General features: G+C 51.4%; 6 protein-coding genes and 1 non-coding gene across 7 annotated transcripts, besides 1 other annotated feature; 2 read left to right on the plus strand and 5 right to left on the minus strand.

Annotated features, from left to right (window-relative positions):
* Positions 1–1,752: 1,752 nt before the first annotated feature.
* ACLA_060830 (uncharacterized protein) lies at positions 1,753–3,152 on the minus strand (the record flags this gene model as incomplete). Its single annotated transcript, XM_001273549.1, has 4 exons — positions 1,753–2,061; positions 2,105–2,305; positions 2,389–2,623; positions 2,680–3,152. 4 exons carry the CDS (start codon positions 3,150–3,152, stop codon positions 1,753–1,755), a joined length of 1,218 nt encoding a protein of 405 aa, XP_001273550.1.
* Positions 3,153–4,873: 1,721 nt separating this feature from the next.
* Positions 4,874–6,118, plus strand: ACLA_060840 (uncharacterized protein; the record flags this gene model as incomplete). Its single annotated transcript, XM_001273550.1, has 2 exons — positions 4,874–5,526; positions 5,584–6,118. The coding sequence occupies 2 exons, from the start codon at positions 4,874–4,876 to the stop codon at positions 6,116–6,118; spliced, it is 1,188 nt and encodes a 395-aa protein (XP_001273551.1).
* Positions 6,119–6,272: 154 nt separating this feature from the next.
* Positions 6,273–6,360, minus strand: ACLA_060850. Its single transcript has one exon. It is a non-coding gene; the product is annotated as a tRNA-Asp (tRNA).
* Positions 6,361–7,050: 690 nt separating this feature from the next.
* Positions 7,051–9,003, minus strand: ACLA_060860 (allantoate permease family MFS transporter; the record flags this gene model as incomplete). The annotated part of the gene is made up of 8 exons (XM_001273551.1): positions 7,051–7,274; positions 7,342–7,455; positions 7,514–7,804; positions 7,860–8,142; positions 8,201–8,340; positions 8,399–8,465; positions 8,529–8,644; positions 8,703–9,003. 8 exons carry the CDS (start codon positions 9,001–9,003, stop codon positions 7,051–7,053), a joined length of 1,536 nt encoding a protein of 511 aa, XP_001273552.1.
* A 758-nt stretch (positions 9,004–9,761) lies between these two features.
* On the minus strand, positions 9,762–13,368 carry ACLA_060870 (C2H2-type zinc finger protein; the record flags this gene model as incomplete). Its single annotated transcript, XM_001273552.1, has 9 exons — positions 9,762–9,964; positions 10,024–10,637; positions 10,685–10,932; positions 10,993–11,093; positions 11,144–11,294; positions 11,343–11,962; positions 12,029–12,167; positions 12,519–13,150; positions 13,239–13,368. The coding sequence occupies 9 exons, from the start codon at positions 13,366–13,368 to the stop codon at positions 9,762–9,764; spliced, it is 2,838 nt and encodes a 945-aa protein (XP_001273553.1).
* Positions 9,971–10,003: a microsatellite.
* Positions 13,369–13,798: 430 nt separating the features above from the next.
* ACLA_060880 (3-hydroxyacyl-CoA dehydrogenase family protein) lies at positions 13,799–14,722 on the plus strand (the record flags this gene model as incomplete). The annotated part of the gene is made up of 1 exon (XM_001273553.1): positions 13,799–14,722. The coding sequence occupies one exon, from the start codon at positions 13,799–13,801 to the stop codon at positions 14,720–14,722; it is 924 nt and encodes a 307-aa protein (XP_001273554.1).
* Positions 14,723–15,010: 288 nt separating this feature from the next.
* ACLA_060890 (putative endo-1,4-beta-glucanase) lies at positions 15,011–16,078 on the minus strand (the record flags this gene model as incomplete). The annotated part of the gene is made up of 1 exon (XM_001273554.1): positions 15,011–16,078. One exon carries the CDS (start codon positions 16,076–16,078, stop codon positions 15,011–15,013), a length of 1,068 nt encoding a protein of 355 aa, XP_001273555.1.
* Positions 16,079–16,791: the final 713 nt, after the last annotated feature.

The raw sequence follows: 16,791 nt of genomic DNA on the forward strand, positions 1-16,791 counted from the left end.
ACAACGGAAACTGGTTGGGGGAATAGCGGAAGAAAATATGTTCCTCATCCTGCGAACCAGTGCTACGGCGCTTCTGTTGGCGCAAGGTATCACGAGCAAAATGAAAGCCTGATGAGGAGATCCTCAGAGCGACACGGATCGTCACCAAACATTCTTCCCGGAAAGAAACTCACTAAGACAGCTCGATGTGATTCTACTATTTCGGCTGAGCATGTGAAGAATGGTTTATGCAATGCATCGCCCTTCCAAATGGCAAGGTGGATGCCTTGCAATCCCAGCCGATCTAGCTCAAGAAGCCCGCCATCCCAGAAATTGTCTTTCAGGCTCAGTTGGGGATATTGGAGATCAATTTGAATAGAAAGAGTTGAAAGGCGTTCAAACGAAAGGCTGATCATGGAGAATGTCTCGTTCCACTCTGCCAGGTGTGTGTGTTTCTATTCCCTGCGTCGTTGGGTAACAGAGCAAGAATCTGAAAATTAACACCACAGCAACCCTGCAACCTGTGACTAAGGCAGCTTTCCCAGAATCGAAGCAATCTGAAACATCATGAGTAAGAGGCGATCAACCCTCAATCCAGGTCAAGGTAATTATGGCCCGATCCTAGGGTTTAGCACTGGCTGCATTAAGAAGTCATTATATGCAAGTTCCTCAGCTATGGGCCGTCCATCCGGTAACCCAACGGAGAAATTTTTGCAAACAATTTAGAAAAAGAATTCTCCAGAAAACTCTTGCTCCCTCATGGATAATGTCTGCTTTGGTATGGGCAAAGAACCCTTCCAATTCCCTATAACATGGTCAGGACTACCAAAGCCCAGGAGGGAAGGATGGGCACCTTGTAAGTCCCAGAATTGACAATATTTCTCACTTCGTTTGAGAAAACCTTGAGTAGGCCGCCCCATAAGTGACACCATCTCTGCTAGATGCTGCTCATCACTGAGGGGATGATCTTTCTTTGCGTAAAAAAGATGATCGCTTTCAACTAGATCCCAAGCCTAAGACACATATCAGCGTGTAAGTTGAGTATAGAAGAGAAAGGACACGGAAAGTAGTCAGACAGGGCAAGCTCGCTGTTCCAGTTGTACTCACCATGGCACCAATTGACCAGATATCAACCTTAGAGTCCCAACCCATATATACCACCGCACCTACTACCACAGATTCATCATATCCAACAGTTTCATGGACAGTATCTCCATCAACCACAGACGATGGTGAAGATTCGGCTTACCGAAGTCAGTGAAGGAGCTATCGTGGGAATTGTAATCGGGAGTGCTGCTTTTCTATTTCTAGCATGCCTCGGGGGATTGGCTGTTTCATTCGTCGTCGCCGGAAGAGACAAAAAGGAGAGCCACTCAAGCCACCACCTTCATCTCACCCGGGGCCAAACGATATATACACAGCTGATGCCTCAGTCGCCCATCATGAAGTCGAATGTAAGCACGGAGTGGGAAACTTGCATGAGGCGCCTGGGGACGAAGCGCAGAGGTATGAGCTACCTGTGTGATTTGACTTGCTGTATATAATATCTGCCATGCCTTCACATCCTCTAGTACATATTAATTACATTCATAAAGAATAACAAGAAGTCCTGTGGCCACAAATTTATCTGTCATTATATGTCTCTTCCCACTGCCGTAGAACAACTTCGGGCGAATGAACAATGATAACGGTACAGTTGCGCTGGATCATGCTCGCTGTAACACGATAGAATGCCCACCTGACTCTTTGCAACCAAAGGCTGTTGATTCGTCGCTATCTTTCACCACTGCAAATGAGTCCCATTTCGAGAAAAGGAGTCTCTGGAGAGACTTCAAAGGCAAAGGGAGGTATATGAGGAAGTTCAGTGGATGCCGCAGCCTGACGATTAGCACGCCCTGCAAAGATTAATTGTGCGCGGCTGCCGATTGAGCTCAACATCTTTCCCCATTTCACATTCTCGAAATGCGATAGAGGCCGTCTGGCTGATGGTACTTGATCTGCACTATATTCATCTGACGCCGCGATACCGCTGGGCTCTAGGCTCGTCGGTGATGAGTTTGGCTGCGCAATGTTGTCAATAATCTGCATCCAAGTAACGGAAGACGGCTCATGGAGTACAACTTACTCCGGAGGAAGACTGCAGATGAAAGGTGTCGCCAACTGGCTCGCTAGCCATGAACTGCATAAAAAGATCCACGTTTCTCTTGGCTTCTACAGGGGAAGAAAAACTATAGGTGCTGCTCTTCCGGATCATAATCCCTTCTGAGTTATTGTAAGCTTGTAGAATTCTGGCTTTTCTGTCACCAAGTAGCGAGAAGACCATGACCTATACAAACGATATTGATAAGTCTCTGTGTCAGGAACAACGGCAAGTAGCACGGTTATAGACCCAAACATAGTTTGACCTACAGGGACAACGCATTGCCTCTTGTATGCTGGGTCGCTTAGCCTCGTAATTATCGCCGCTATAATCGCTAATGCCTCCGCTCGCAGCAGCCTCTCATCCGGCTCCTGGCCTATGACAAGCGTGAACATGGCGTGGGATAGGCCCGATCCTGTCGTCCAGGCGTCCCCGGGCGCCCATATCAAGGAATTGAAGATCAATTCAGTGAACTCATCCTTGAAGATATACGGGTAAAAGTCACTAGAAGTCCATGCATTAGCTAGTTGAGTTTCTAGGAGGAGTGGTCTCTTACGTACACCGGGAACCACCGAGTCATTTCCATCAAGCTAGGTCTTAAGCGCTTGGTACCGGGGACATCACGCCGAAAGGCCGTAAAGTGCCACTGCATCACTGCAGATAGAAACTCCGCGCTGTCTCTGGGGGTTCTTTCGTACAGAGAGACCCCGTCAAAGCATCGAGTCCACACCGCCAGTTCCCTCTGAGTAAGAGTATCGTTGGGATGCGGGGGAGGAAGTCGAGCGAGTGGCAGAGGTTGGAAGAAGACTGGATGGCCTGAGTTCACGTAGCTTCCATCGCTTGCCAGAATCAAGTCTTCACAATTTATCCTCATTGCGCTCAGGGAATCCGCGTCAAGATGGGCGCTTTCATAATTCTCGATGAGGCAGTAGATCTCGTTCAAATTCCGGATGACCTCTGCAGGCCCAGCTTTGTTGTTCCCTGTGCGTGCTCTGTTGAGTCGACCAGCGAGTGAACGAATCGCAGTAATCATCATTGTATAATCTATCAGAAATAAGATCTGGTGAAAGTGTTCAGGATAGAATTCCAAGAAGATCCACCAAAAAGTGTACTCATATGCTCGTGGTGAAAGGCGGTTTCTGCCTGCTATACATGTCGTCACGCACGACTCATTGATACTGGCAGCGGTCTCGCATGATCTGAATCTATGTGAGAAGTTGGCTAGAGTCAGTGAATAATGAAGAACGATGGCATATGAGTTGAAGAAGATAGTCGGAATGCCTAAAGCAAGGAGAAAGGAGATTTTCTTTTTTTTTGTGATATACTGATCTAAAGCTCTCAGATATGCATTGTCCTTTGTGTTATGCATCATCTTGTGAATTCCCTTTATACTCAATTGTATATCTTTCCAACAGACGGCCTGTCTCCGACTTTCGTTCAAATGATCATTTCATGATTTCCTAGACAAGTGAGAGTAAGTATTATTTGGAGTTTGAACTCTGTAATGTTCATAACTGCTTCATAACCAGCCATATTCAGCCCGAAGAGAATCTATGTGAGAGGCAATAGCAAAGGCCAAGAAGTGACAATTGATGGAGGGGCTTTTTGAGTTCTCTAAACTCCTAAGAATGACACACGGTGATTCTCTTTCCAACCTCGCTCGCTGTCTGAAAATCAATGGCTGTCTATTGGAAACGAGTGGGACACTGGTGGTATCTTCAGGGATACTCGCGGGGAAAAACACGGATGCCAACGATGATGATTTTCTCAGTAAAATTGATACTATCCCAAGAATACGACCTGTCAACAGTCAACGCTCTGGACTGACTGCTAGAACTCTAGAATACGAGAAATGACATCATTTTGTTGATCAGCAACCTCCAGACTCCAGAGTCTATAGATCGTGCTGATGTTCAATCTTTCATAATAATGCATAAATGATGGTTCTTCGGTCCGATAGATGGGCTCGGCTCGGCTGTTGTGACTTGTGAACCTTCAACTAACTGGGCCATCAGAAGTGCTGGGACTAGGGACTAGGGAGTAGTAGCTTCGGTTTAGTATCTTCAGCCCTTTACCGCCATGATGATCTAGGACTAACTACTCCATAGTAATCATTACATGGTAAAAATCAAAAATCAAAATCAAAATAACTGCATACTGACAGAACGGAAGATAAAGATGATCCGTTTCAGTTCAGAATCAGAACAGACCAACGCCACGTGCAAAGTTTTCGCTATCGGCCCTGTGAACGAGCAGCAGACGGGGTTTGTCATGAAGGCTCCATAGTCCATTGTCCCAGCAATGGACTGATTCGTCTCTCGGATGGACTTCCTAGCCTCACTAGTCACTACCTATTTATTTCTTTTGGTGTCAGTTTGGCCGGCTCCACAGCCAGACTCTGCCCCTGTTGATCCAGATATCTCACATCACACCTTGCCGAGTGAAGATGATTTAGTCGACTGTGGATCCAGTAAGCAGCCCAATATCTGTCAGAGACTCAGAAACCATGCATTTTTGTGTGTTTCCCGATCAGAATCCCCCCGATATTGCCTGATCCTTCGACGATAATAGTTCGATTTCCTACCAGATAGTCGAACAAGCGCAGCCATCATGTTGCTCCAGTATGTCCGATTAAGCCCTTAATTTCCTCCGTGAAACTTTCCTGCCTTCCCCCGTCTTCCAAGCATCCAACGCCTGTTCGTCCACAAACACATCAGACCACCCTTTTCTTCCTCCTCCACTTTCACCTCCACAATGGGCTTTCAATTCTTTTATCGTCTTCGTTCGAAGGATAAGGATAAGGATAGGTCCAGAGAGAAGGATAGAGGGAAAGATCGCCAGAAAGAACAATTCGAAGACGACCCTCCGCTATCAGACCCCCGAGTCGTTTTGGCCCGGGTGGGAATCTACCATGAAACCTGCAGACAGAATGGCAACAGCCGCGACTTCAAGGCGATGCCGCTACCCCCGCCGCGAAGGCCGTTGACGCCTCCCGATCAAGAGCTGGTCTCGATCAGAAGCAGGAGCAATACCCTCACGGCGATCAACACCTCGAATAGCAATTATTTCGACTTGGAGGAGAGCAACAAAACGCTTCCCCAAAATCAGAGTCTATTCTTCTCACGATTACCTCAAGAGATCCGCCAGCGGATCTATATCGAGTTATTTGGCGGCCGATCGGTTCATGTGGAATATGATTTTGGATATGCGCCGGGCTATCGTCAGCGAGACAAGAGACCACCCGACCAATGGCGATGGTGGCATCGGGTCTGCGACGAGGGGGAGAACCCGAACCCGGGGGATTTGTGTCGGACGAACGACCTCGAGGACCCGAAGCGAATCGGGCGACGGGAGCTATCACGACATAAGCTAAAAGGGGTATCTTGGCTGCGAGTGTGTCGAAAAGGGTGAGTGACTTGAGCAACGATGATGGTAATGGAGACTGTGCTGACTGTCGTTCTCAGATACGAAGAAGCGCTTCCCCCTCTATACAGCACCAACACCTTCTTAATCTCTTCATCGGTCAAACTCTGTCGACTGCCGAAATTGATTGCGCCGTCGCATTTGTCGCGCCTGACGTCGCTGGATGTGCTGCATGTTGCAAAGGCCACCACTCCGTCGACAATGACCGAGGTTGAGTGGGAGACCTACCCGACTATCTTCCGGACCTTGCGATTATCATACATTGGCCTTCGACGTTTACGCTTGGTCATCCACATCCTCAACAAAAGCTGCACTCCGCGGGCCGGAACGGTACCGCGGGAATTGGAAGAGGCATGGTTCCGCCCCTGGTCGGAGCTGGCAGCCTCGCGATCATGGGAAAAACTGGAAATCGGCATCCAAGATAGTTGGTTTGACGACTTTTCGACCGCTGCGAGACGATGGGAGAGCAGGAACGGACGTCAGTTGGGGGATTCAGGGTATAGTATGGTGCGTGTGGATGATTTTACAACATGGGATGGGAAACTGTCAGAAGTGTGGGATGCAGTTTACTTGTAGATTTGCGGTAGAGATATATATATCCAGGTTCAAAGATTGTACATATAGCTGTTGTGAGCAATGCAAATGCCTTCCTTTTATTATGGAAGCAACAAAAACATTCTCTCTCATCCATGGTTCCTTCTTGTTTGTCAAGGAAAAAGAAAAAAGAAATCTCCCCGACAGGGAGTCGAACCCTGGTCTCCCGCGCTCGTTCTCATTAGAGTGACAAGCGGAAATCATGACCGTTAGACCATCGAGGACTTCTTATTAGAGCCATCCATATTTGGCATTATAATTCTTTGCCGCAAGGTGATGGAGCCCTCAGAGGACATCTATTGGTTTGTTGCTCTACATTCTTGTTGATCAGATCATCAGATGGTCATGGAATGCAGGTTGACCTCATACTATCCTTATTTTGAGTCCAGGTACCCGCTTCTCTAGGATCTTTTTTCCCTTTTGGAATTCTTGGTTGATGCTGAATATGAGATGTTAGGAGAACAAGGAAATTATATATATCCACGGCCGGCGGATTAGTCCTTTTTGAAAATGAAGGTTCTTCTATACAAAACCTTTCCTGTCAAATGATCTGTTCAAACCCATCCTGTCTGATATCGAGCGTCATATTTCCCCAAGAGCACACAGCACCGTTCAAAAATGCTTTACCGCAGCCAAGCGCACACTACTACTTGCTCTGTAGAAAGATAGTCTGCCTGAAGCCGATCCAAAAGAACAATCCAGCCAATTAACGCGAGGACTTCAGAAGTCATCTATCTCGCTTAGCCCGGACTCGGCTCCTTTCCCCTTCTGACCAGTCCATAACTACCCTTCGATACTCTTCAAAATCTCATCTCAACTTGTTATGAATGTATTTATGACATGCTAAATTCAATAGATCCTTGTCTCCGTATCATGTAACCATCCTCTTCCCTTGACAAAGAGCCAGGCTGCACTCAGAGCATATACCTGAACAGCGGAGACCGATCACCCATCCTCGCCAACTGAATGGGATCATATTGCGAAACATCCATCTGCTCGCGCTTTTTGTTGATCTTCTGATACGACATACGCAGAATCAGCACCGCAATGATACCGACAACGGCGAAACCCAGTTCCAGCGAGTGGCCCAGAGTATACTTTGGTGCGTCTCGTGCGCGATAGAAGTTTGACGCCATGGCTACAACGATTAGCTAAAAGGCCAACAAAGGAGGGGAAAGAAGGGAAACAGAGAGAGAGAGACATACCGCCAGCCATGTTGCCCAGACCAATGTGGATGGCCATTCCAGCTGCACGCTTGTAATCGCCGGCGAGATTGACGCTGAGCCAGGTGACGTTGCCAGGGAAGGCAGGGTAGATACCTATTTCCGTCAGAATCCTAGTCCGTGGCCATTTTGCGATGACCAGAGCTTGACTTACCGACAACAGCGATGAAGACACCAAAGTAAACAACTCCGGGTACTCCTCGACCAGTTGACGCGAGCACAATGATAAAGCCAATGGCGATCAGTGACATGAAGAAGAGGATGAATGGAGACCGCTGCTGGCGGCGATCAGACAGCCAGGCCGCACCAACAGCGACAATTGCAGCCGCGATGTAGATGGGCACAGTAAGCAACTGCGCCGTCGACGAGGTATAGCCCAAATCTTTGATGATGGAGGGGAGGAAGTAGGAGATGCCGTAGAGGGGGGTCGTGATACCCCAGTACACTGTGCAGTTAGCATCAAACTGCCAGGGTGTTGAGAGGAACCAAACGAAACTTACTGAACAAGGCCACGTATATCTGCCAATCCTTCAATGCGTCAATCACATATTGCATCCGGAAGCGGCTTTCCTCGTGGGCCGTTCCGTCGGCGGTGGTGTCGCGTCCAGACTGACTGCGCAGCTTGTGGATCACCCATCTGCGTTCTTCCTCGGTCAAGAAGGTGGCGGTCTCGGGAAAGTCATGGATAGCGAAGGGGGCGACAAAGGCAACGAGAACAGTGAGAAGGCCCTCGAGGATAAAAATCCAGCGCCAACCGGCGTAGCCGCCCACGCCGTCCATTTTCTATTAAACACGCATTAGGTTCTGTATCTCAAAGGCATGCCTTGGAGTAGTCACATACGCCGATCGCATAGGCCAGAATACCAGAGAAGGCGCCCGCAATACTGGCGGAGCTGAAAAAGAGAGCCTGGCGATACTGGGCCCGCTCGCGGGGATACCACATGGTGATGTAGTAGGCAGTGCCGGGGTACAAACCAGCCTCTGAAGTGAAGACGGTCGATTAGCATGAGCATTATCTCCCGCATTAGAGCAGACGCACCAGCGACACCGAGGAAGATACGCGTCGACAAAAGGCCGGCGTAGTTGTGCACAACACCCATCAGTGTCTATCTACACTGTCAGCTTCTCCCATTTGACCTGAAAAAAAAACTGGCAAAATAGATATGTACCATGACAATGCCCCACGCAAGCATCAGCAGTGGCAACCATCTTGAAGGCCGCAGCCGCTTCAGCAGCAGGTTACTCGGCAGCTCGAAAGCACAGTATGTGAAGAAGAACACGGTCACTGTCGTCCGTTCGGTCAGCGTTTCAACTCGCAATTTCTGGGAAATAGAGGAACATACAACACCAGCTATACTCCTGCGACGTCAGTCCAAGATCATCAACCAGCCCCTCAATCTTGGCGTTGCCGATATTTCCTCGGTCCAAGAACGCAAGCAGATACAGCACCGACAGCATGGGAATCAGCCGCAGATCCATCTTGCGGAGCACACGTTTCTCCTCCTCGGGCGTGAAATTGGGCGGTTGTTCTGCATCGTGGTATTGTTTTTCACTGACTGAGCCGGAGCCCAAGGGACTCTCGACGACGTGCTCGACGCCCATTGCGCTGGGTTTCTCGCCGTCAGTGTCCGTGGTGTTGTACATTGTGGTCTAGTAGAACAAGGCAGATACCGGAGAATAGGTGGGTTCTCCCTGGACTCTGGAGTTTGAAATCTAGATGATGAGATCTACACGATACTTATATAGTCACTAACACTACACCATCCGTCCGTCATCCTTTTCTTTTGTGCTTTTCCCCATGTTGATCCCTTGATCGCTTTTACCCCAACCCTTTACCCCAGACTATGGGGTATCCCGCAGTGGCTGGACGCGGGGCGGGGACATTCCGCGGCTCATCGGATTTGGTCTTTGTTCTTGAACTGCTTGGGCAAGGAAGGATAAGACTACTTAACTGCCGTGGCGTCGCTGGTTTCCTGGCATTTGTGGAAAGTCTAAAACCCAGGATCCTGATAGGGAACTCTCTGGGGTTCCCCACGATTTCCAATCGATCCAACGTGGCATGATGCGGGGAGGGTGGATTGGGTGGATACTGGATACTGGATGCGGTGATTGACACGACTACAAGTTCTCTAGAGTCTAGAGTCAGACCGTGCCGCTAGTCCCCAGTCTCAGTCCCCAGTCCCCAGTCACCGCATTTTGTGCTTACGAGTCTCGAGTCTCCCAGGTCTGGCTTACGGAGAGGGTTACACCCAGATACGGGGAATGACATCCGAGGCACAATTCATCTCTAACAATAGATTCTACGGAAGTGTTAAGTACATCTCATATGCATCCATACTCCTCGCCAAAGCCGTTGTGACTGTCATTGTCAGCACTGAGTTACAAAACGAGAGTTGAAGAAATCACAAACCTGGTCCATTGGCAATGATTCTCCGGACTGCCCGCCAGACATCCACAGCAGATGCAAACGGCACGACAGGCCAGTACTCCCGGATAGAGTTCTCAAACGCCCTCAGCGCTTCTCGCTGAGGCGAATCCTCGGGCTGAGTGCTCAGCACATTGATGGCCCACTCCGTGATAACCACGCCTAGAAAGTCAGTACAACCTCGTGAAAGAGAATAAAAGAAAAGAAAAAAAAAAAAAAAACAGAGGGCGAGCACATACCACAAGGCATGGCAACCATCGACGTCTGATTGCGACGACTAATCGCCCACGGGACCATGGCAGCTCGCGCAAATGCAGCCGCCTGGATTAAATCGCCCTCCTGCAGCACTTTCCGCATCGCCGCGAACTGCATACTGCGCATCAGATCCATCGTCTGCCGGACATCCAGAACCAGCGAGATGCGTAGGTAGTACGCTGCCGGGTAGCACAGGTGGTTGATCGCCAGGTTTTCCAGGCTCGTGCGGTCGTGCATGATGAACCACTTGTCCAGCGCATGCTGCAGATACGAGTTGATCTCGACGATGTCGAGGACGGCTTCGCGGCGGAGGCCGTCGATGTAGAGGAGCAGCCCGACCACGAGGCAGAGCGAAGCGAGCCCGTTGAGCGGCCGCGGCTTGCCGAATAGGAGCGCTTCCACGTTCTCTGACCAGCTGCCGGGCGACCGGCTCTGCGGATCTTGGTAGAGTACGTGCCATTGGACGGCGGAGCGTGCGTTCCAGAGGGTCTCGGACCATGGGAACTCGATGAGGCTGAAGGGGAAGTCTAGCACGTTCACGATCGGCTCGTATGCGACCGACCATAAACCGCTCACGACGATGAAGCACAGAATCGACCTGTAGGTGTTAATGATGCTTCGGCCGGTTGACGCAGGACGACGGACCTGCGATGGGATTCTCCTTCTATGTAGCTCTGCCACTTTTCCTCCATGGTGCAAGCCTGGTCGACAAGGTCCATGGCGGGACCTGACTCAATGACCCGGGCGAGATTGATCAAGCTGTCGAGGCTGCCGAGGGTGATGTCGCTCTCGCTTGACTTGCCTCCTGGCAGCCCAAAGACGCAATTGAGCAGAAGGGTGGTGAAGATCCAGATGGGGATTGTTTTGTTTTCGCGAGTGTAGAGCGTGTTCATCTGCTAGGTCAGCTTGAATTGAACAGAATAAGAGTATCAAAGAAGATCTAGTATACCTACATGATGAGCCACCATCCGGCGCGAAGCCTCAAACAACATCTGGCCAATCTCGGGTTCATCACAGTACATAGCCCCATCGGCGAGCACCCCAATGGCAATTGCTATTGACGATTAGCAGAGTTCAAACAACAGACTAAGTAGGAAATAACACCTGGTATTTGATAATTCTCTGATCGCGGATGAGCAAACGGGAGGTTCTTATGTGGTATCTCGAAGAACATATGCCAGTACCGATAAAGGGATTCCATGTCAGGGATCTCAAAACGGCGGGACTTTTCCTCCCCGCCCACGATATTGACACTCTGGTCGAAATCAGCACCGTCACAACATCATTTGCACGCAGACCAAACCCTCAGCCCCTCGAGCGCCTTCTCGATACCCAACCGCGCCGCTTCATTCCGGTCCTGTTCGAAGAGCGCCTCGCTCTGCGGCGTGCACAACCGCAACGGAGTCGGAAGACTGGTCGACAGCGGAGACCGATTCAACGCCGAGAGCAACGAGGCAAACTCCAGCCCGCTGGGTAATTTCAACCACGGGGGAGTCTCGCTTCCCAATGGCGTCTGGAGCCGAGAATCCCGGTGCCGATCGGTCAGGACCGGGTATGCATGCTCCTGGAATGCAGGACTTCCGGGGTGTCCTGTCAGATACACGGGTTCAAGTCGCGGGGTCTCACCAGTCAGCGGAGCCTGGAGGGTCGATCCTGCAGGCCCCTCGACAGAAGGAAGGTACTGTTGCTGCGGGTGCGGCTGGCTCGGCGAGCTGTCCTGCGGAGTAGCAGCCTGCGCTGAGTCTGCCAGGTACTGGCTTGATCGAGCGGCGGTCGAACTCGACGGCGGCTCCGTCTCCACGATTTCCGGCAAGGGGATGCTGGAGGTTGCACCGTGGCGGGTGCGGTGGTGCCGATCGTGCAGTTCCTTGCGGGAGAAACTCTCGCCGCATATTCGGCATCGAAATGGCCGTTCTTTCGTGTCTAGAGAAACATCTTTAGCGCGGCAATTTTTATTGAAAAATAGCTCGGATGGAGCGCAGGACGCACGTCTCCTTACGTGGCGCTTCAGATGCTCAGATCGCTTGAAGCTGAGGCCGCAATAAACACATCGATGGGGGCGGGAGTTGTTCTCGGGAATAGTCGACATACCGATGGGGTTGGAGTTGGGGGGGAGGACATTCACCATCTAGGATCTAGATCCATGGGTTAAGAGATGTCTTGATTTTTAACCCCAGTTTTGTCTTTGACTGTGGGGGATTTGCCAAGGACGAGACAGCAGGAAGTCAGTCTTGACGTTCAGGGTCTGATCGCATCCCGCACGATTGCTGGCAGGCTGTGGGGGTTCAAAGAAACATCAATCACTGCAAAGTAGTTTTACATTTCACTCAAAAGGGGTTATCTTTGAGCTTTGAAATTCATAGGAGAAGAAAAAAAAAATCTAGAGCGGTCTTCCCATTGAGTCTGCCTCCAGTACGTACAGCAGCGCACTACCCCTCGGCGTCTTCATACTGCGCGACTCAACAATCAAATCATGTACAAAATACGTGCTATAGTAATCCTTGCCATCCTCCTGGAACTCCACGCCCCAAACGAACGGCCCACTGGTTAGTATAATGCGCCTCGGGTCCGCGATCGAAAGAATCCGACACAACTCCATCTTCAGCCTTGAGACAGTCACCGCACCATCTCTCGCATCAGGATGGAGCACAAACATAATCTCCCAGCCATGGCGATTCACACGCAACCGCTCCGTATCCGAGGGCTCACGGAACGTCCACCCGGGACTCAGACTCTGGTCCCGCGGCGACGAGGACGAACCCTTGTTGGACATCTGCTGCCGATCAAAGGCATCCCGCTCAGCAATAAACGCTCTACGCGCGAAACAGAAGCCGCACTCGGGGACATGCGAGGTCACGAGCTGCATCTCCAGCTCTGCGCCGTCGAATAGGCAGGTATGGTGGATGTTTGTCTCCGGGTTGCGGGTGCGGAACCAATAGACATCGTTCTCACGCAGGAACCCGGGGAGCATGCGGACGAGCTCCTCGTGCAGGAGCCGCCGGCAGGAGCAGCGGTGGGTGATTTCCACCGAGTACATTTCGCCTTCGCCGTGGATGATGCAGTTTGCGATATTCATGGCGGGGAAGGTGAATTGGTGGTCGACGCGGACCCCTTGTGTCAGTCAAATCAGCTTAGATCCCATCAACCGTAGCTGCACTTTTGCATAGATTCAGTGGATCGCAGGTGAGGACAAACCGACCATTGGATAGCAGAATGGTCATGCGTAACGTGACCCGCTCTTCTGGAACAACATTGCTGGGGTAATGGGGGATGGGCTCAAGGACGGACGAGGGTCGTGTGGGCAGATAAGCCCCCGATGGGGTTGCCATCACTCATGGCGGACCGGGGGATGGCTGAGAGTCTGAGAGATGAGGATAACAATTGGGAACGTGGGAGTGGAAAGAATCGCAGAAACCCCAAAGAGGCAAAACAGGGGCCGAACGGGCCTTTAATGCCGATACCCCACCAGCCCCAAGTGTGCCAGACAAGAGCAGAGAACAGACCAATCATAGCCCGGAATAGTCATTATCACGTGGAATTGGGGTAGCCATGTGGGGGAACGGGGGATGGCGCTGTGGGGTTTCCCAAACAGGCAAATTGAGCAATTGGCCGTGGGGTCTGCCTCTTGCCATCGCCAGATGTTGACGGTGTACTTATAGCGACCTCCATATAATTCCGCCGAGGCTCACTCTTGGACATCATGTATTCTCTCTTTTCTTCCTCTGATAGTATAAACTTCCCCCCCAAACCCTATACACCATGATCTCAACCTCCTGGATCGAGCCTGATACCACCACCCGGCCAGTGGCCGTCATAGGCGGCGGAGTCCTCGGCCGTCGACTATGCATGATGTGGGCCGCAGCAGGACACACCGTGCAACTATACGAGAAAAGCCCCGAGGTGGCCGTCGCCGCCCTCAAATACATCCACGAAGCCCTGCCGCAACAAGCCAGCAAGCTGCTCCTGGGCAAGAAGGCAGGACACGGAATCGGACACGTAAGCCCCGCCAGCTCGCTCGAGACTGCCGTCCAGAACGCCTGGATGGTTATCGAGGCCATCCCGGAGCTCCTCCCGCTCAAGATCGAGCTATTCGGCCAACTGGACCAGCTCGCGCCCGCGGACTGCATTCTCGCCACCAACTCCTCGTCGTACAAGTCCCGCGAGATGCTGGAGAAGGTGGCGCGGCGGGCTCGCGTGTGCAACGCGCACTACTACATGCCGCCGGAGCAGAATCATCTCGAGATCATGACGTGTGGGTTCACGGATCCCGCGATTATCTCGTTTCTGCTGGAGCAGGCGGCTGCGGCGGGGTTTGTGCCGGTTCATGCGAAGGTGGAGTCGACGGGGTTGATTTTCAACCGGATCTGGGCGGCTATCAAGCGGGAGGCGCTACTTGTCATGGAAGAAGGGGTTGCCTCGGCGGAGGAGATTGATGACTTGTTCAAGGGTTGGTTCCAAGCTCAGGCTGGACCGTGTGAGATGATAGATCGGGTGGGACTGGACACGGTCTATAACATTGAGAAGCATTATGTGGAGGAGAGGGGGCTGGATGGGAAAACCATTGAGTGGCTGAAGGAGAATTATCTAGATCGAGGGATTTTGGGACGAAAGTCTGGGAAAGGATTGTTGACCGAGGAGCGTAACGGGGCACAGCTGGATAATGGGAATGGTCATACTTTATGAAGCGCTTTTCAGTTTATAAGAGTTTCGTGTCCATGGTTGTGTCGATCGCTGGCTGCTCGACGCAAGGCTATGATGATATACCTCATACACCCGGAGGACTCCATCATTTCTCCTCCAAAAGAATATTGCAAGATCCAAGAATCTACGGAATAGGAGAGATGCTGGTACTGAATAAAGTAGCATCAATTGTTTCATTCAACTCGAGCTACTAGTCACCATCCACATGCAATGACCCGTAACTTACTTTCCATATAAATGCCATTCCATCATGACATTTGCATCCAAGATCTAACCGCTCTTAGGAATGCACTGAGAGTACCATTCGCTGTAAGAAGTGCAAGTAGCTCCGGATCCGCAAGCAGTGGGACCTGTCCAGCCACTACCACCGCATTGGCCATAGGCTGTCTGGGTCGCGGTCGAGCCGGCGCTCGTGGTCGAGGAAGTTGGCGCCTGGGTGATTGTAGCCTTGGTGGTCGTGGACAGGGTGGTCGAGGAGGTCGGAGTGGCCTTGGTGGTAGAGGGTCCATCGGTAGCAGGTGGAACGCTTCCAGAGCCGGTGATGGGTGTTCCCGACGCTGTAATGGCGGAGGTGGACTGGACGAGCGAGACCGCATCAGGGATCAGGGTGGGTCCGGGGATAATGTAGTCCAGCGAGCTGTAGATGTTGACGAGAATACCAGGGTCGGTGGGGGTGTAGAGCTTGGTGCCCTTGACACCGGATGGTTTGGCGGTTCCAGATCCGGTGATCTGGAGGTTGAAGCACTGCGGGTACAGCTGAGCGCCGTTCGGTGATCCGGCTGCGTGCAGCGCAATCAGCTCGTGGCGGATGACATAGTAACCAGGTGCAATGCTCTTGGGGATCTCCACCATCCATGAGTTATTGTTCTCAATCAACTGGTCATCACCCCAGAAGCCAGGTGGGTTCGAGCCATCGACCAGACCAACCGCATCGATTTTGAAGAACTCGAGGGTCGTCTTATCCACGGTCTCGCAGCTCTCGCCACAGTTCGCGAGATATGTGATGACCGGCCCCCAGTGAGATTCAGGCCAGCTCGTCCACTGGAAGGAGATTTTGTCACCGGCAGCAATCACGGCATGCCCCCGTGCGTTTTTGGCATCCAGGTGGCAGATGATATCGTCGGTGCCAACGTCATTGGGGGCAACGAAGCCATTCGAAGTGTTGGGGGTCTGCCACGCAACCACAATTGGTGGGTTGGAGTTGTAGGGGTCGGAGTCGATGTTCCATCCACGATACGAAACGCCGTTGATGACAATGTTTGTAACGTGTCCGTGGCCCGCTACTTGCGACGCGGACAGAAGAGCTGCAAGCAGCTTGAAAGTCTGTGCTTGTCTCATGGCCAAAGGTGACAAGGATCTTGCTTTGACTTGGTGATATATAAAAGGTAGACTAGAGAAATTAGCCTGGTGCTGGGAGATAGGGGAGAAAGATGGTTGAGCTGACCGGCAAGAGTCGCGGGAACGGCCTCACCTTTATATGCCAGAGTTTCTGGTTTTATCCGGCGTGGAGGAAACTAGACAGCGGTTGGTGTGCTCTTTTCCTGTCCTCAAACCAGATGGAACTCATGGGAAATTGAACTGCTTTGCTAACCAATAGTCCAGCAGCAGAAGCCGTGCAGGCACTTCTTGGTGAAGAGTAACATGGCATCCAGGGTCGCTGCATATCCACGAGGCCCAAACGCTGCGACTGACAAGTGCCGGCCCAAGGGTGAAGCATAGATACATTAATATATCACCGGAATATCGGATCGTCGCGGGGAGAACTGCATCAGTAAAGCAGGCTGTATACAAAAGAGTTACCGAACCACCGCCCATAAAAATAACACAAAAACCATGCATGGCTGAAGACGAGTCACCGCTGAGCATGGTGCAAGGGCTAGTCTTATCTCCTCACGGAGAATGATCCTTTTGCAGCTGTCGGCTATTCGTGCAGCTGTTCTTCACGGTCTGCACGGTATGATCAGCTTTCCGGATCGAGAAAGGAAAGGTACGATCAATGCCGAGACTATAATATCGTCAACCCCGCAAAATAGATGACGGCTGGCGCGGTG

Source organism: Aspergillus clavatus, genomic scaffold (genome assembly GCF_000002715.2).
Source record: "Aspergillus clavatus NRRL 1 1099423829796 genomic scaffold, whole genome shotgun sequence".
In the NCBI taxonomy this organism is placed as follows: domain Eukaryota; kingdom Fungi; phylum Ascomycota; class Eurotiomycetes; order Eurotiales; family Aspergillaceae; genus Aspergillus; species Aspergillus clavatus.